The sequence below is a fragment of the Vipera berus genome (genome assembly GCF_964194415.1).
Source record: "Vipera berus genome assembly, chromosome: 4".
Taxonomy (NCBI): Eukaryota; Metazoa; Chordata; class Lepidosauria; order Squamata; family Viperidae; genus Vipera; species Vipera berus.
In genome coordinates this window covers 16,998,937-17,018,716 of record NC_138206.1, presented here as the reverse complement: position 1 = coordinate 17,018,716, position 19,780 = coordinate 16,998,937, and the positions used below count along the sequence as shown (strand labels likewise).

The following is a 19,780-nucleotide window of genomic DNA, read 5'->3' as shown; positions in this document are numbered from 1 at the left end:
GATTTTAGTCCTGACTCTGGAGCAAAATAGAAATCATCCATAGGAAAGCATTTTGAAGAAAAAACAGGTATGTATACTTCTACCATATCTCTTAAGCATGATTATTGCAAACACTGCTTCCCAACAATTTGTAATCTCTGGCCTTCCCCCAAAATTCATTCAAAACATCAGCTCTCAAGAATCCAGAATCAAATCCCATGCTCAATCAGGAAATACATACAAGTAGAAAAACTTCAAGCTTTTAAAAGATAGAACAGCAATAAAGTGAAAGTAATAAACATGCAATTACTTTAATTATCTGTTCAAATGCTAAAGCCGACTGCAACATCATTGGCTTCTGACTGGGAATCATTTGCTGATCAATACTGTTATAAAAGTGTGCCACCTATTAAAAATATATATATCCACAACATTTAAATGCATATTTAAATTCATATTTAAAATAATTCATTTTTTAAATTATTTTTATTCAGTTTTTAGCTTTCCATTTAATGTACAGTTTTAAGTTTCAACTGTAGAAGATGTTACTTAATCCTACTGGTTTTCAATTCCAATCACTTTTTTGGACTAAACAGTTCGAAAGTATTTTTGTCTTCTATATAGCCATATTAACAATCCCGTCTGTTGGTTTCTTTACACTAAATGGGGAAAAAAATCATACTGTGAAAGTAATGATATACAGACATAGTGGAGGTTTTTTTTGCCATATATGAAAACATTCTAAACTGTGAATTAAAACTTTGACTAATGAAATTAATGAAAAGCAATTTAAACAAATGCTTAACAATTGCCTGGTGTTTTACATTTCTTCTAATGCCTTGCTGCATGAATTAAACTGGCAAACATACAATAAAGCTCAGTGTTTAGTGCAAATTTTACTACAAATTCAACTGTACCCTTTCAATTTAACAGCAAAATCAGTTAGAATTCTACATGAATTTTACATTTTTGGAGATCAGGTAGAATTCACTCTTTAGCAGTGCTCACATATGTAATGAACTACAGCAGTAGTAGTTCAAGTAAATAAGCTACCATTTATTTATCTATCTACCTATTTCTCTATTATATATACTGTATATTATGTCTGTTACACAGCCTCACAACTCATGCAGTGACGACCTTGAAATTATATCTAAGAATCAATCCATGAATTTCATAACATTTAATAAGTTATCATACCTGTTTGAGAATCACTGCTTGTTTGCAAAAATTTTCAGCAGTGCTTGAAGCCTGTTGTATTTTGGCAGGAATGAGAAACCCAAGTGCAGAGAGCTGACGTACTTCTCTAAGGAGAGTTACCAAGCGATCTGAATAATGTATTTTTAAGGCTCCATCAGAATGATTAAGTTCCATGACAGGACTATTGGCCTGTATACTAAAATAACATTGTAGTATTAGTCATATTAGAAAATATTATCTTTTTATTCCATACAGTACCTACAGTCTTCTATGTTCTGAGACTATCTATTAATTTGCAAAAGTAGATTTTAAACAGGGTTATGCCAAAGATCAGATGTTGTAAACTGCCTTGAGTCTATGGAATAGAAAGTATAAAATCAGATAATATGATATGATATATGATGATATATGATATATATATATATGATATAAACATGACATGACATGACATAACAGCATAATGTAATGTACTGTAATGTAATGTAATGTAAGGTATGGTATGGTATGGTACGGTACCATACCATACCATACCATACCATACCATACCATACCATACCATACCATACCATACCATTCCATACCATACATCTTTTGGACTGCAGCAGTCTGATTGCTTTATGTGTGATCCAGCAGTTTTGTAGAAATTAATCCTCAGAATCAGAAGCAGTTTGTGGTGTTCTTACATGATTTGGCCCATTTCACACTTCATCTTCAGGTTTAGAACTCCAAATTTTTCCAGTCCAAGAACTGGCTTGTGGAAACCTGCTGGACCATGCCCTGAATATGCAAGTCCAGTTCACTCCTGGACTTGTAGATTTTACGTGCAGCTAATTTTAAGATTGTTCTTACAAAGTCTTACAAAGCATGGCCTTCTCCAATTCGAAGAGACACTTGTACGACAGGCTGAGGCAAAGAGGCAGTTCCGGAACCAGCGAAATCTGGGGGGCTGGACAGGGGACAGACTGTATCTGCCCTCAGTGTGGAAGGGACTGCCACTCTCAAATTGGCCTTTTCAGCCACACCAGATGCTGCTTTAGAACCTCTTTCCAGAGCACGATACCATAGTCCAGTGATGGCGAACCTTTTAGAGACCGAGTGCCCAAACTGCAACCCAAAACCCACTTATGTATTGTCAGGTGTCGGGTGGGCGTGGCCCATTGACTGGGCGTGGCTCATTGGGTGGGCGTGGCTGCGGTAGTAACGGAAAACTGGGTGTGACTAAAAAGTTCAATCAATCAATTCCAACTTTGCAAGATCTTTTTTTTTTCCTGCGAGAAGTTGAAATTGATTGATTGAACCTTTTCTCCTTTTTTTGAAAACAGCGGCGGAGGCCTAGAGCAAAAAGGTTTTATAAAACGTAGCTGAAGACCTAGGAGTGGGGCGACGGCGTGCGTGCCCACAGAGAAGGCTCTGCATGCCACCTGTGGCAAGCGTGCCACAGGTTCACCATCACGGCCATAGTCTCTCGAGAATGAAGGATGCCAATCAATGATGAACAAAGTCAAATATTTTATACTTACCAAAGACCAGACTTTGGATTTGAGAGACCCGTTTGAATGTCCCTGGACCAATCATCAAATTGTTCTTGTTCGTACATTTTTAACTGTTCTAGAAGGTCATCTGCAGTTTGCCGGAAATTTTGAAATCCAGATAGGTCTGAAAGAAGGGCTTCTGCAATCTTAATGGCATCATCCACCTTAGATATTGAAATAATTCAAAAGTTTTAATTGTGCTTGGTATGCTTTATGCTACTAAAATATTCAAAGCTAGCATCTAAAATATACAAGATGTTTAAAATCTCAGCATTTTACACTATGAAGATTGTACAACTACAGGACGGGTTGCTTAACAAACTTCAAACCATTCAGTTGCAGTAGCAACTAAATATTATTGAATAATTGTAATCAATAGGAACCCAGGAGTTGTCCATGCATAGCACACAGACCAGGCTTTAGATAACAAATACAAAATTTTGTCTAATGTTAACCCATTCAGTTCTCCTGCACTCTATTTATTATTTATTATTTATTATTATTTTATTAATTTGGTTTATATACCGCCCTACTCCCAAAGGACTCAGGGCGGTTTACAAGGCAAAATTTAAAAACAATGCAATATAAAATTAAAATTAAATTAAATTAAGTCTAGCCGCAAAAAATTAAAATCACAATTTAAAAACATTAAACCCCTGTCCAGACCAGATAGCTCAAAGAGCCAGGTTTTTAGGTCCCGGTGAAATGAACGAAGGTCGGGGGCAGTCCGGAGTTCCGTTGGCAGTTGATTCCATAGGGCAGGCGCGCCCAGAGAACGCCCTCCCCCTGGGGATCGCCCGTCGGCAATCCTTGACCGGCAGTACCCTGAGGAGGCCCTCCCTGTGGGAGCGCACAGGACGATGGGAAATTGACGCTGGCAGCAGGTGCTCCCTTAGATAATCCGGGCCCATGCCATTTAGAGCTTTATAGGTCATCACCAGCACCTTGAATCTCACCCGGAGGGCGACTGGAAGCCAATGCAGCTCGCGGAGAAGAGGTGTTACATGGGAGTATCGGGAGACTCCCATCACAACTTGCGCGGCTGCATTCTGCACCAGCTGAAGCCTCCGAGTGGTCCTCAGGGGCAGCCCCATGTAGAGAGCATTGCAGTAGTCTAGCCGGGAGGTCACGAGCGCATGGGTGACTGTGCGTAGGGCATCTCGGTCCAGATAGGGCCGTAACTGGCGCACCAGGCGAACCTGGGCAAAAGCCCCCCATTGGATACAGAGTGATCCACAGAAATCTATGATAATGTCTACTCTACTATACCTATACACTACTTTCAAAGGGCAAAATGTAACGTGGAAGGTATTTATTACAGTAATGATTGTAAACACTTTAAACCAAGCATGTCTTTTCTCAAAGTTGCACAGTAGCTGTGAAGGCAATATGCAAGCTTATTCCTCTAAACTAGTTCCAGCAGAAACAGAAACAAGACAGAATACAGGGCTTCAAGAAGGTCCCATAAAACAATATTACCAATAAGGCATAGACACCTGAAGATACTATTGAACAGCCTCACTTGGTCACAGATACATCAGAAGAACACACATAGAAGTAGCTGGTGATGATGAAAAGGTTTCCACTGAATCAGAACCGATCTTCACATTTCACCCCATAACTTTTATAGGTTTTACTTAAAGATCATATTGGGGATCAAGAGATATAATCAGCTTTAAGACAATCCTTGAAAGTAATTTGAAAAGTTATCCCTATTTAAATCTAAAATACATCATATTATTTCTTCTATGTTATCATATAAAACCAAATTATAGGTTTAAATAGATACCTTCAATTCTAGCTGGCGCACCCAGACAATATTATTCACAACCTCAGAGAGGTTTTTGCCCGCAAGTGGCCCTGATGCATCGCCTGGAGTGCCGTGGCAACGTGTCTCAAAATCTGTCTGATAATCTGTATAACAGCATTAAGAAAAATATTACTGAGTTATGCAAATAGCACTAAATACTGAAATTTTGTTTCCTAATATGTAGCCTAGCTCCTACAGTAGAAGTACTAGTATTACAATTCTTTATTGGGCAGGACACTTTGTTTTAGGAAATTGAACTTTTAGCAAGAATTTAGACCACTCTGTAATCAGACTCATCCCTACAAACTGAGTGTAATGAATAGCCAAACTAAACATATCACAAGTCATAATACTTTTTATAGTAAATTACATACAAGATATATAGATAATCCTCAATTTACAATAGTTCATTTAGAGACCGTTCAAAGTTACTATAGCACTGAAAAAAGGGACTTTTGATCTTTTTCAGTTACCTTTGCAGCATCCCCATGATCATGCGGTCAAAATTCAGATGTGTGGCAACTAGTTCATATTTATGACCGTTGCTGTGCCCCAGGGTCATGTGATCAGCTTTTGAGACTTTCTGGCAAGCAAAGTCAACGGGGAAATCAGATTCAACCAAATTCACTTAACAACCAGGTTACTAACTTATCAACTACAGCAGGGGTGTCAAACGTGCCGCGTCATGACGTATCACGACTTTTTTTGCACTGCTGGAGCCGGGGTGGGTGTGGTCTCCGTATGATGCAACCGGCCCACAGCCGGCAATTTGACACCCCTGAACTACAGTGATTCACTTAACAACTGTGACAAGGAAAGTCATAAAATGGAGCAAACGTCACCTAACAAATGTCTCAACAATATAAATTTTGGGCTCAATTGTGGTCATAAATTGAGGACTACCTGTATACCATAATTATCAAATAATTACATATTTTCAAAAAAAAAACCAAGAGATTATGAAAGCACTCATATTTTTCATATATACATGTGTGGAAGGATGGATGGATATATGGATGGATGGATGGTTGGAGGGACGGACGGACGGATAGACAGACAGGTTTGCATACCTTTAACTGCACCTTGAAGTTTTGCCAGCAAAGTTTCTCTTTCTAAAAGCAATTCTTTGCTAATGCTTGGACGTCGTACTAATTCCTTGTATTTCTGAAAAGCCTGAAGAAGCTAAAAATATAAAACATATACAAATACGTTAAACGTAACAGATTACTGTGGACTATGTTTGTAATATTAATCTACAGGTAGTCCTTAATGACCTTAATTGGGACCACAATTTCCATCACTAAGTGATCATTGTTCAAAAGACCACACAACTGTGTTGCTTAATGACAGCAGTTCCCAACAACAAAACTGATACAAAGTAAGTAATAATTACAATCAGGGATTGAAATAATGAAAATTAAAACATAGTAATAAAGTTTACACATGTGCTTATGTCTTATATTTTTGTTAATATTGCCCCCACATTTTACAAGAATTTATTTTGTTCCAAAAACACAGCAAAACATGAAGCTGTGTGGACAGGCTTGAAAATAATACCAGAATGACTGCACATGATTCAAAGTTTTCTACATTTTCTATATTTCTATCATTTGTTACATTAAAAAAGAATTGCTCTGACCAGATGCATTAAAAATTGTGATCATGATTCTGAATTTCTTTCATGCCTAACAACAATAGTCTGGGCCACATCAAGAGTGCTAGATTATTTTTTTTTCTTTCCTTCTTTCCTTCCTTCCTTCCTTCCTTCCTTCCTTCCTTCCCTCCCTTCCTTCCTCCTTCCCTGACCCCTTCCCTCTGATGTCATTCATTACCCACATGTCAAAAAAAGAGAAAAGTATTGAACAAAGATTCCTAGTTTTGAATGAGGCACAATGAAGAACCATAAGGTATGTGAGTTAATCATTTTAAAACATAGTTCAACCTCTCTCTTGCAGCAAAATGAAACTCAAAACTATATAATATACAAGTTAGATGTACATCATGTTTTTAATAAGCAAGTTTTCGACATCAGATTTTGTGGTCAAGTAATTTTTTTAAAAATACCTGTTGTGGACTATCCTGGATTTCTGAAATAAAGCTTTTCAACTTGCTTGCTATTTTTTGTTCTGCTGGAGCAATAATTTTTTCATATTGACGTACCGCTGCTTTCCATAAAGGCTAGAAGAGGAGAACAGACCATTTTTTATTGTGGTGGATTGAGATGTCATCTAACTTAAGTTTAATTTACATATAAAATATTTTACCTCAGTGTAGGGATTGTAATGCACAGGATTCAATCCAGCAAAAGGTTCAAACACTTGGGCAAGATGCAATGCTTGCTGCTCACCAGTTGGCAAGAAATATGTAAGTTTCTCATGAAGTGATCGAATACTTAGTACCTAAAATGAAAGGAATATAATAACTTGACCCATAGATTTTCAGTTAACCATAACAAAAGCTAGAAATCCTCTAAATACCAAACAGTGTTAAAATTATATCTAAGTGCTTTTGACAAATGAAGCATAGAATATAGTATAAATTATGAGTGCAAAGTTAAATTTCTATGTTTTATACTATCACACAATATTATGGTACTCCATTGAAAATAACCACATATATTAATATAATATTGAGGATGGCAGAAACACTGGAATTTAATGTATTTGAACTTCCTGTTATGATATTGTAAAAACAGGTTTTCCAAATTAATATTACATTAATAATTACATTTCTACTAACTTCAGTAAGATTTCTGTTAAACAGGTTCCTGGACATAACGTAGATGCTTTCATTCTCATTGTCAGAAGACTTTGCCTTAGATTACCCTGGATAATTTTTTCAGAGATACTATATAGTGATTGCAGATTTCTGATTTACCAAAGAGGCGATATTTTACTATAGACATTTCCAAAAAGTTTGACACTATCCAAAATTATTCGTCTGCAAATACATGAAGCTGCCTTATACCGTGTTAAACTATTTATGCATTACATCTAATATTGTTCTTGTATCCATAGCTTCAGAATTCATTCTATCAGAAATGGGCAACCTTTTTTTCTAAGTAACATGATGGTAGGACTGAAATAAACACTGTGTTTCTTTTTCTCTGATATTTATTTTTCTTTCCTCTTCATTCTGACAAGCATACATATCCTTTTTTATAATCTCAAGCTGCACAATGGGAAATAAAATCACCATACCCAAAATTTGGGGACAAACAGCAATTTTGGGAATTTATAAGCTGGGAAAGAAAGTTTAGAAGAGTATCAACATCATTTTCCCTAATTTGTTTTGAAAACATACAAGAAAATCAATCAAAGAGCCATATCATTGTATCTACCGTATTTTCCGGCGTATAAGACGACCCGGCGTATAAGACGACCCCCTACTTTTAAGAAGATTTTGAAGGTTTTGTCTTATACGCCGGAAAATACTTACCCGCCGGCCCTCCCGCTGCTCCCGCGCTTCTGCCGGCCCCCGAGGCGCAGCGTTTCCCGGGCGGCAGGCAGCGCCGGAGGGCAGCCGCCACCCCGCCACGGCCGGCGCCCCTCCTGCTTCCCCCCCCAGGCCTTGAACTTCTCCCATTCGGCGCAGGGCGGGGCAGCTCCGCCCGCAGCCTCTTTTTTAGAACTCACGTGCCGCTTCCCTCTCACTGTCGGCCGAGGCGCGCTCGGCCCGGGCTCCCGGTCCCTCTTCCCGGCCGGCTTCCCGCCCTGCCCCTCATGGAGCTGGCCTAGGCGTGCAGCCTCTCGGTGTGGCTGCTTTTCCTGGGCAGCCTGGCGGTGCGGCTCCTGCGCTCCGACCTGTTGCTGAGCCGGCGGCTGCTGCTGCGCGTGCGCGTGGGGCTGCTGGCCGTCCTGCAGGGGCTGGGCCAGGCCGTCCTGCCGCTGCCCCTCAGCACCGCGCTCACGGTGGCTGCCTGCTGGCTCGTCTCGGTTGCGCTGATGCGCCGGAGCGGCTGCTTCTCCCGTCCTCGGCGGCTCGCACTCCTAGTTGCAGGCTGCTCTTCGGTCACCTGCCGGGAAACTTGCCAAACCGGGAGAGCGACTGCCGCGCCCACGCCCCACCTGGGACGCCGCGCCTGCCTGCCTCTTCTGGGGACTCCTCCTCCTCCTTCCCCCCTCCCGCCGCCCTCTCGCCTCACGAAACGGCCTCTTAGTCCGGCGCGCAGCTCCGATCCCGGGCACCAGGCTGGCTCGTCTCCGACAGCACCGTCCGGCGGAAACGCATCCCCGCGGGGGGAGAGAGCGGTGCTGGTGACGAGTCCGGCGGGCGCGAGGCCCTCCCTATTGATTGATTGGTGATTGGCCCAGCTTTGCTCCTTTCCTGCCAAAGGGGCGCCTCGCCTTATTGTCTCTGAGCTCTCTCGCCTGCTGCGCTGCTGCTCTCAGTTCCGCACTCCGAGCAAGCAATTCTTGTGGTCAGCGCGAGTCAGGCGGTGCCTCGGCGGGAGCAAAGGCTCTCCCTTCCTACGGTCGAGCGGGGTGCCTCTGGGGACCGCCTGCCCGTCCTCTCGTCGGGGACCTGACAGCCAAGCATTGGAGGCGCTAGCACGCCCAGTCCTTGAGCGAGCAACGGCAGCAGCTGCAGTAGCTGCCCCAGAAGCTGACGAGTTTGCTTTACATCACCCGTTCGCCGTCGGCCGCTTAACCACGGGTCGCCATCGCCTGCCTCCATTCAGCCCAGGGCTCCAGCCGAGCGGGAGTCGTGTTTCTGCGAAGAGGCGGCGGCCGTGGCGGTGGCAAGGGACTCGAGAAAACTTCCTGTTCGTCGTCCTTCCCCAGCGACAGGATGTTTTCTCGAGTCCCTTGCCGCCGCCACGGCCGCCGCCTCTTCGCAGAAACACGACTCCCGCTCGGCTGGAGCCCTGGGCTGAATGGAGGCAGGCGATGGCGACCCGTGGTTAAGCGGCCGACGGCGAACGGGTGATGGAAGGCAAACTCGTCAGCTTCTGGGGCGGCTACTGCAGCTGCTGCCGTTGCTCGCTCAAGGACTGGGCGTGCTAGCGCCTCCAATGCTTGGCTGTCAGGTCCCCAACGAGAGGACGGGCAGGCGGTCCCCAGAGGCGCCCCGCTCGACCGTAGGGAGAGCCTTTGCTCCCGCCGAGGCACCGCCTGACTCGCGCTGACCACAAGAATTGCTTGCTCGGAGTGCGGAACTGAGAGCAGCAGCGCAGCAGGCGAGAGAGCTCAGAGACAATAAGGCGAGGCGCCCCTTTGGCGGGAAAGGAGCAAAGCTGGGCCAATCACAGAGCAGGCGGAGCAGGGAAACAGGGAGGGAAACAGGGCAGCGGCTGCTCGAGACGACGGGCGCGGGCTAGTCCTGCTCCTCTCATCAGGGACCTGTCAGCCAGCATTGGAGGCGCTAGCACGGCCAGTCCTTGAGCGAGCAACGGCAGCAGCTGCAGTAGCCGCCCCAGAAGCTGACGAGAGTTTGCCCTCTATCACCCGTTCGCCGTTCGCCGTCGGCCGCTTAACCACGGGTCGCCATCGCCTGCCTCCATTCATCCAGCGATCCCGCCGCCCAGCAGAAAAAAGATCCGAAGGTGGTTTTTTTCCGGCATATAAGACGACCCGGCGTATAAGACGACCCCCCAACTTTTGAGGTGATTTTCAGGGGTTCAAACGTCTTATACACCGGAAAATACGGTACTTTTCTTTTAGCTATTATCAACAAAATCTTTAGCTAAAGGTGCAAGAACCTGAATTTTATAGCTTGGTATCTAAAAAGCAAGTACTACAGGCCCTTCCATTACAAAATATCATATTCAAAAGCCTTCAGATAATACTCTTCCCCACACCTCACATTTCTAAAAGAGCAAAACATAACAGATACCTCTTCAAGGCGTTTGCCAAGTTTTCCTAGTGTTTCAGGAATATATTTCTCTCCTCGCCATATATGTGGGGTATAACGCTGCCACAACTGCCCTGTAAGGTGATCACAAGCCGCAACCCACTGTTCACAGATAATAATGCCAGCCTTCAGATTTTCTTTTACAGTGTGAAACGAATCCTCCCATAGGTTTAAAGTACCTAACTTCTTCTGAACAAATCTTCCAAGAGAGCCAGCTAAAAATCATACAAACAAATAAAAGAAAATTGTATTTTCAATTATTTAATTTTTTTGGCATTTTTTTTTCATTTGCATCAAAATATACCTCCTAATATATCCATTGTACTGATGTAATCACTACACCCAGATCGCAAGGCATTTGTGTGAATAATGCAATTATTGGCACCTATGTCTATGGAGATTCTGTCATCTAGGTCATAATTATCCCAAAGGTGGGAGGCAACTGGACTTGCTTGTTTTTCTTTGAAGATATTTGGCTTCTCATCCAAGAAGCTTCTTCAGCTCTGACTGAATGGCGGAGAATGGATTTATACTCCTTGTAGACAGCTGGTCATTTGCATTCTTTTAGAGTCGTTGAGGCCACCTGGATGTTTATCTGTATCATCAGGATCACTTGAGTAGTGCAAATGGGTGTGAAGCCTTCTTGGAACTACTGAAAAGACTGAATCGTAGACTTGAGAAAGATGATGTTGTATCCCTCCCCCTCTGTTGAGAGATGGCTGATCATTTTTGACATAGATGGCCTCTTTGACCCTTCTCTCTGTCCATATTTCTGCTACTAAAAGTTCATATTTTGGACAGAGAGGACCACTGGTTTGAAAGAGGGCTTCTATGTCTAAATAAAAATACTACACAAAAAGTTAAATCACCTTTAGAAGGGCTCATAAAAAAGGAAAGTTTTAGTTTCTTTTAATATTTTGATAAATTGGGCTCCAGGCATAATCCTCATAGTTTGCTTCCAGAGGACTGGATCTACATAAGGAAACGTCTCAATGGTGATGTGGTTTATTAGAATTGGAAGTACCATGGCTAAAGGACAAAGTCAGGCCCAAGCTACAAACATTTTTTTTTCAAATAAATGGATATGTCTATATGTAAGATCCAATGAGTCAGCATAGTAACTTCTATTGGTAATTTTTATGAACACTCAGCCAAAATAGGATTCATAATAGAAAGAAATAGGGGTTGTTTGGGAGAAGTGTACGACAGTACAAACAGGACTGTTTGGTACTCAGATCACAGAGTGTAGATAGATATTAAGTAACAAGGCCATCAGGTGATTGTTAAATCCAAACACGGGACAAATCAAAGAATGAAACAGCCATTTGGCCATTTGGTGATTAAAAAAAACTGACAGTCTATAAACATTTTTAAAGAAAATCCATCATTGATTTGAATTTCCATCAAGGAAGCCCATAGCTGCCAGCTTTAAAAACAAGTGGGTGAAGATGCATCTCAGGCTTGTTCAGTTTGAGAGGGGACTCAGAAATGGATGACCACATTATGCCATTCAGAAGAAAGACAGAGGAATCTACCTGGAGTTTTCAGCGTGTGTATGATAAATAACCCAGGGAAGGAAAAAAGGGAAGGACCCAAAGGAAGTGCTTGTATTCAAAAGCCTTGCCATTTCAACTCAGGAATGACACTGATGAAGAAAAACGTTAGGAGATAAAACCATTCTTCTCAACAGAAAAGGTTTGTGATACAAAACCTAGGAATGTAGTATCGTTTGCACCAAGAGAAATTAGGTAGCATAATATTTTATGGCTCAAAAATATCAACTGCCAAACACCGATCTAAGGACCTCAACGCTCAAAAGAGATGCTTCATCTTGGCTGGCCGAAGATTGTATGGAAGTTAAACAATAAAAATTGAAATAACTTATTCTACGTAACTTTCCCTTGTCAGGCAGTCATCGCACTCAAGCACTATGAAAATAAAGAGGAAGTACATCCAAACAAGACAAGTTAGCCAACTGCTCAGGAGGGCTTTTTGTCCAGAATTTTACCTATGACATCCAAAAGGTTCTTCATGCGCGACTGTGGAAAAGGCTCATGATCAGATTGCCTCCAGACATCATCAACAATATCCCGTGTAGTCTCCACTAAATCCACAACCTCAAATAAAGATAAGCTGTCCAAATTGTAATAATCCTAGAAGTATGATACATAATTTAAATATATAATTTCCAACAGATATATTAGGGCTGCAATTATTCAGAAATATTTCTATGAAAATGTTGTATAGTACATACTGCCTGCCATCCATATCTCCAAATATGTACCTCCAACTGCTCAGCATGTTTTCTCCCACTCCCTATAGTCCTTCCCAACTGCCTCAGTGTCTCAAACTATCTTGTGTAAGACCTGGCTCTGCCAGTTGGTCTGGGGACCCAATGGGGAACTACCAGACTAGAGATGCCTACTAGACTGATACCAAACCCCACCTCCCCCCTCACTCCCTGCTTCCCTACCCGCCCACATCACTGTATTCTCAATGTTTTTTCATTGCTTATTGTTCCATTACTTTGCTACTGTTATGTTTATGCTTCTTTTCATTGCTCCACTGTTACTGTTTTAAGCCACCTAGAGTAGCCCCACAGCAAGATAGGTGGCAAATAAATTTAACAAATAAATAAATGTTACACACATATGCAATGGCTTCAAACAGCTCTTTAAAATGAGAAGCTCTGTCCTTGCTACATGATTTACTTCCATGTTGAGCACGCTCTGTCCAGAATTGAAATTCATCATTTGGGCAAAGTATAGCTGTAAAATATATATATATATATATTCAATTGATTGTATAGCAGTCAAGTAGAAGATCTTTAACAGCTACAGCATATATTTAGTAATTTACCCCACATAAATATATTATGCCATATTACAAAAAACAGGGCTTTTTTTTCTTATACAATGCCCAGAACGGAGTTCCGGCACCTTTTTTGGATGGAACCTTATAGGGTAGGCAAGGTGGGTTGTATGACATGTGTGAGTTCCGGCAGCTTTTTCTTTTACAAAAAAAAGCACTGACAAAAACACTAGCCTATCTGTGATTCTCCATATCTGCAACGCTCTTTACATGGGGCTGCCCTTGAGAACTACTCGGAAGCTTCAGCTGGTACAGAGTGCAGCTGCACGAGTTCTTTTGGGGGTCTCCCGATACTCCCATATTACACCCCTGCTCCGTGAGCTGCACTGGCTTCCAGTTGCCTTCCGAGTGAAATTCAAGGTGCTGGTGATGACATACAAAGCCCTACATGGCGTGGGTCCAGATTACCTACGGGAGCACCTACTGCCGGGGTCAACGTCCCTCCGTCCTGTACGTTCCCACAGAGAGGGCCTCCTCAGGGTACCACCGGTCAGAGAATGTCGGCTGGTGACCCCCAGGGGGAGAGCATTCTCGGTGGGTGCACCAATCCTTTGGAACCGCTTACCAGCTGAACTCCGGATGGCCCCCGACCTTCGCTCCTTCCGGCGTGATCTAAAAACTTATCTATTCGAACAAGCCGGCCTGGCCTGATGGATTTGGGTTTTAAAATTATTTATCTAATGTATTCTTATTTTATTGCCCTGTACACCGCCCTGAGTCCTCCAGGAGAAGGGCGGTATATAAATCAAATAAATAAATAAATAAATAAATAAATAAATAAATAAATAAATAAATAAATATCGTCATTCTAATGTTCTTATCTGAAATACTACTGAAATAAATAGAACATTTATTATACACTTTCTATGCCTAATCACTGGACTATAAATGACATACTGTTTCTCACTATATTGAATTTAAATTTCACAGTTTATAAATATAAAGCACTATATACCTTGAACATCATCTTCTCGATATTTTGCTCCTGTATAAGCTGTATCTGTTTTCCTTAGAACAGAACCTAAGCCAGCTTCTAACTCCCTCAAAAGAGTTTGCAGTTTGGGATCAAAGTCTTTACTCCATTTTTCATCCTAAAATAAAGATTTTGGATTATATAGCTTTTCTATCAAAACTACATAACTTCCTTATCCTAAAAATTTTCTCTATTTAATTGTGCATACATTATTATCTCATTCTTTGGTTGTTTTCTTAGTGCTGAAACATAGCTGACATGATTCTTAACAGTGAATTAAGTTACATTAATTATAAGGAATATAACTGTAGCTATACCAGACTTGTACGTAATTAACTGTTAACAAATAATTTTGAATTATGCATTATGTCAAAGCAATGAAGTAAAGTCTATGATAAAAGAACTATAAGCAAACAGTATGTTTTCAATGTATGAGAAAAATCCTGTGATTTATTGAAACAACCTGGATTCTGCATACTCACTTTCAGTAGTACCGGTGCAAATACCTGTCGCACTGCTTGATAAAGCATATTAATTGGAGAATCTAACATAGATGATACAAGAATATTGGTGTGAAGATTATTTTCTGTAATAACATCTGGTCGCAGCTTGAAGAATACCAGCGTTTTGTCTTCAGAATTGCTAGCTTCAACCTGCATAAAAGTGAACCACAGAAATTAATGGGAACTATTAAGCAGAAAACTAATTCAGCATAGTGACAATATCTGTAAATTATTAAAAGTATAGGGCACACTCTACAAATATTAAACTTTCCTATCCCAGAGAGGAAAAACAGAAAAATTGAGCTACATTTTAATATTGGCAATATCACATACAAAGAAAAGCAAATAAGGAAAACAGGATTTACTTAAAAAATGCTAGAGTAGAATGTGACTTTTTAATCTAAACCAAGAAGCACAGATACAGAAATGTGTGTTTTGGTAAGATAAATTGTGCAACACGTAGAGAAAGCAATATATGTTTCCTCCCTCTCTTTAATTAAATGATTGTTTACAATATTACCCTTAAAATCATACTAAGAAATAAATGACCTACATGTAAAAGGCTTGTAGAGAAGCATTAAATGTTCTGTGGCTTGATACCTTAAGAATACAGTTATAAAGCTGCCTTACAAACATCAGGCTTACAACTGTTCTGAATGAAGACATGGCTGGTTCTAGCTTACCAATCTGCATGAATCCAACCTCTTGTGGTTTATTCAACAATACAACATATAAACCAGCTTAGTGAATCAGAGCATCAGTCCATCTAGACCATGGGTATCAAACTTGCAATGTCACATGACGTGTCGTGACATATCATGACTTTCTTCCCATTGCCGGCAATGGGGTGGGCACGGTTTTGCCATGACGCATCCGGCCCATGGGCCGGCAGTTTCACACCCCGATCTAGACCATTATAAACACTACCTGGAAGCAACTATTTTTGATTAGGGACTAGAATTTTTCCTACCTTACAATACAGTATTTCGATCGTATCTTAGATTACCTGCATCAAAAGTATAACTTACATTACAGACTAATAGATAACATTATGATGCATTCACTATATCCAAAGGAAATTTTGATATAGGTATACATATATATGCTATAAAACCTAAGGGCACAACATTAATCTACACAAAAAGTAATACAAGTATTCCTCAACTTACAATAATTCAATTAGTCACCATTCAAAGTTACAACGGCACTGAAAAAAGTAACTTATGACTGTTTTTCACACTTACAACCATTGTCACATTCCGTGGTCACATGATCAAAATTCAGACACTTGCAACAGGCATGTGTTATAGTGGAGTGTGCAGTTGCAGTATCCCGGGGTTATGTGATTGCTTATCAGAAGGACGCAAAAAATAATCAAAGTCAATGGGGAGGCCAGATTCACTTAACAAGCATGTTACTAACTTAATAACTGCAGTGATTCACTTAACAATTGTAGCAAGAAAGGTAGCAAAATGGGGCAAAACCCACCTAACAAATGTATCACTTGGCAATAGAAACTTTGAGCTCAATTGTGGTCATAAGTCGAAGACTATCTGCATTTCCTCCATACACTGTGTGTGTGTGTGTGTGTGTGTGTGTGTGTGTACACCCACACACATACAGTACATATATTTATTTATACATGCATATACCTCCATGCTCCATATTTGTTTGTTTTTAATCATTTAGTCTGGTCTGACTCTTGATGACTTTATAGGCAAGCACTTTCCATGCTACTCTGTCAAGCACAGCTTCTTTCAATTGTTGGGTGTTCAACTTTGTATCAGATTTGATGTTATCAAGCCAGTGTGTTCTTTGCTTGCCCCTTTGTCTTCTTCCACTAACTATTTCTAGCATTTATGATTTCTCCAATGAATTTGCAGCATGACATAGCCAAGGAAATCAGACATAGTCTTACGATTTTAGCTTCTAGCGATGTGTCTGGATTTATACAACTCTCTGTAGGTTACTCTGGCTGTCCATAATATAAAAGGTAAAGGTTCCCCCGCACACGCGTGCTAGTCGTTTCCAATAGTATACGTAGTAATTTACACCATCACCACAGTTCAAAAGCATCAGTTCTTCAATCAGCCATTCTTAGGGTCCAACTCTCACACCCATACTGCTTTATAGGGAAGAGTCAAAGACTATTGCTTTAACTAGCCTAGGGGTAGGCAACCTTGGCTCTTTTATGACTCGTGGACTTCAACTCCCAGAATTCCTCAGCCAGCTTGCTGGCTGAGGAATTCTGGGAGTTGAAGTCCACGAGTCATAAAAGAGCCAAGGTTGCCTACCCGATTTACTAGCCTTTTTGTATTTATATCAATCTCTCTGCATTTATACACACACAGAGACATATTAATAAATAAAAGGTGGAATAAATATCTAACACTGATAACAATATAATTAAAAAGCACGTCACAGTACCTTATTTGAGACAACAATCTGGTCCTCTGAGTGCTGCACACAGAGAAGAAATTCGTTGCCATCATCCAAAAAGTTGGCCAGTTCTGGACTGGCAGAGAGGGGTGCCAGGCTCCCATACGACGGCAGCCCAAAGTAGTTGCCAGCAGTGGCCGAAATGAAAATCTTCCTCTTGTCGCCATCGCCGTCCCCATCGAGAGGCATGACAGTCGCGACTCCGGAGCTCCGCCTAGGAGAACGGGGACCAGTCCTGGAAACGCTGCGGAAAAGCCGAGAGCCGCTTTTTAACCAAGGCGTCCGCTCTTCTGCCCCATCCCAGAAAAAACAGAAGAGTTTAAGAACATTCTTTTAGAGAACAACCTGAAGAGAAAATGGAATGACCAAGATCAAGAGGAGGACCCGAGATGAAAGGGGTAACGCGAAGGAAACGGAAGGAGGCTCGCTTCCCATAGGAAAAAAAAGAACAAAGACTATTATATAAGGGTTTCCTTTGCTTGAAGGGCTGCTATTCTATACCGGCGGGGACGGACACCGGGCTGCCGCGAAAGGTAAGGAAGGAAACGCCTGTTTGATTTCTCAGAGGCACCCGGCGGGCAGCGTTGCTAGGCCCGGTTACTAGGGCAACCAAAATGGCGGACGCCGCCTAATGCTAAGACGCGTGCCTTAAGGGTGTATCAAGCGATCCGCATCCACTTCTCCAGAACCCTGGAATACAGAAAATCCAATCGGTGGGATAGGTAATCGCTAAGGCGTGTAACTCACGCTGCTTTGGGTGGATGCTCCGCGAGCGGCATTAAATGTGCACGGTTAACGTAGAACGGCCCTACAGATGTGTTGCATTACGAGTACCATCATTCACGCTAAAAAAAAAAGCGCACTGTTGGGTGGAGGTGGTGAGATATGTTGTGTGGAGGTCAACAGTCTGGAAGGGGTTGCTATACTCCGTGGAGAATCTGTTGAGTCTACAGATAGTTGAACTACACAGCCCAGCAGCCGCCAACTACTGGTCAAGGACTCTGGGTGCTGCATTTCGGGAAATATATGGAATATAAGCTGGGTAGAAATAGTGTACTCTGTTGGTATTCTGTATCACAAATGAACTTCCAGTTTGCTTCCATTTCCTCTATCACTAAGGCTGACAATATGTTAAGACTTTCAAAGAAACGGGTAATATTATGCTTTGCTCACTAATTCATAAAAGCTACACTTCTCTGAAATTAGTTGTAAGCCTCACTAAACTGAGACTTGACTAAAAATATAGTTCTATTTTGTTACATCCTTTTATTAGAGGATAAAACCACAACTACAAACCATTTATCCTGATCTGAAGATACAAAAATCCACAACACTTTAACTCATTTCTGAGAGCACGTGTGGATTTACTTCAACTACCAATCTTTCTGATGGTAGCTCAAGGCAGTACACATGGAGTTCTCAAATTTAATCTTCACAATTATGTGAAATAAATTGGGCTGGAAGTTTATGCTTATCCCTAAATCATTACATGACCCATTTTCTAATGATAAAGAAAACGTGGGCCTTACTGGCTGCAGCCCTGCAATTTAACCATCACACTTGTTAATTACGTTTTGACTATGCACTATATTTTTGAATGCCAGAAATCATGCCTCTATTTAATGCTTATAGTTTTGCCATCAAGGAAAACTTTCCCTTTAAACTGTATCCCAACATTTACACGGATTCTTTTCTAGCTGCTGAAATTGTACACGTGCCTGTCCCAACATGATGCTGTTAGGAATCATCTATCTTCAAATGTCATACCCCAGGTGTCTCCATAGTGCGGTATCATGGGAACACCCTTTAATACATCGGGAGGATAACTAATTGGGGAGAGGCATTATATATACCTTTCTAAATGATACAGTATAATATAATACAAATCTTTTTTTGTTTCTTCATTCATATAACTCTAATTACTTTACCATAAAGGAATTTTGACATTCTCCTTTACTGGAGAAAGTGATGCAAGTATCCCTTCATTTTGTTCAGCATTGTTCAGGCTTTCAAGACTGATGTCAGCCCTTCAAGACAGGCCAAGTCAGGAAAGACTGCAGGGACGCCAAGAATGCTACGTACTTTATTGCTGTAGGATAAAGTAACAAACTGAAAACCCCGCAAGTTTTTATCTGTCCCTCTCATACAGCGCTAAACAAGTTTTTTTTTCTCAAGATTGCTTCAATCTCTGGATTGTGTATAATTTTTTCTGCAAGTCTCTTTTTAGCAGTTCTTTCATGCCTTCCCCAATGGCTTCTTTAAATTCCTTTACACTTACAGTATAACATTGATTTATTTTGCCTTCAGGCAGTTTTGACTCCTGGCAACTACATAAAGTCCCTGCAGTTTTCTAGGCTGTATTTTCATAAGTGATTTTACCCCAATGCCTTTCTAGGGCTCAGTGAAAATGACTCACCCAACAATATATTTAATATTCAAAAAAGTAAGCATTATCTAAAATGCTGGGCATATAACTCTGGCTGGCATACAAATCAAGACATATGTTTTTATGGCTGTATACAATATTAAAAGCAACAATACTATTAATAGAGATTCAGCTTCATCATCATTTGGTTTGCAAAGTTTGACCCCAACTATTTAAACCATAACTTAAGAATTT

The 19,780-nt window shown here is 41.2% G+C and overlaps 1 protein-coding gene across 2 annotated transcripts in view; it reads right to left on the bottom strand.

The window, feature by feature from the left end:
• The window catches only part of DYNC2H1 (dynein cytoplasmic 2 heavy chain 1), a gene marked incomplete at its 5' end in the record, with an annotated part of 184,146 nt that extends 166,797 nt beyond the window's left edge, over nt 1-17,349 (bottom strand). For both annotated transcript variants that reach the window (XM_081326768.1, XM_081326769.1), the window contains 13 exons: nt 290-385; nt 1,180-1,375; nt 2,700-2,875; nt 4,501-4,625; nt 5,592-5,703; nt 6,586-6,699; nt 6,786-6,920; nt 10,357-10,589; nt 12,383-12,527; nt 13,024-13,142; nt 14,201-14,336; nt 14,701-14,871; nt 17,149-17,349. In XM_081326768.1, the coding sequence (XP_081182894.1) occupies nt 290-385; nt 1,180-1,375; nt 2,700-2,875; nt 4,501-4,625; nt 5,592-5,703; nt 6,586-6,699; nt 6,786-6,920; nt 10,357-10,589; nt 12,383-12,527; nt 13,024-13,142; nt 14,201-14,336; nt 14,701-14,871; nt 17,149-17,349 (1,959 nt within the window). The remainder of the gene's footprint in view (nt 1-289; nt 386-1,179; nt 1,376-2,699; nt 2,876-4,500; nt 4,626-5,591; nt 5,704-6,585; nt 6,700-6,785; nt 6,921-10,356; nt 10,590-12,382; nt 12,528-13,023; nt 13,143-14,200; nt 14,337-14,700; nt 14,872-17,148) is intronic.
• Between the last annotated feature and the right edge of the window lie 2,431 nt (nt 17,350-19,780).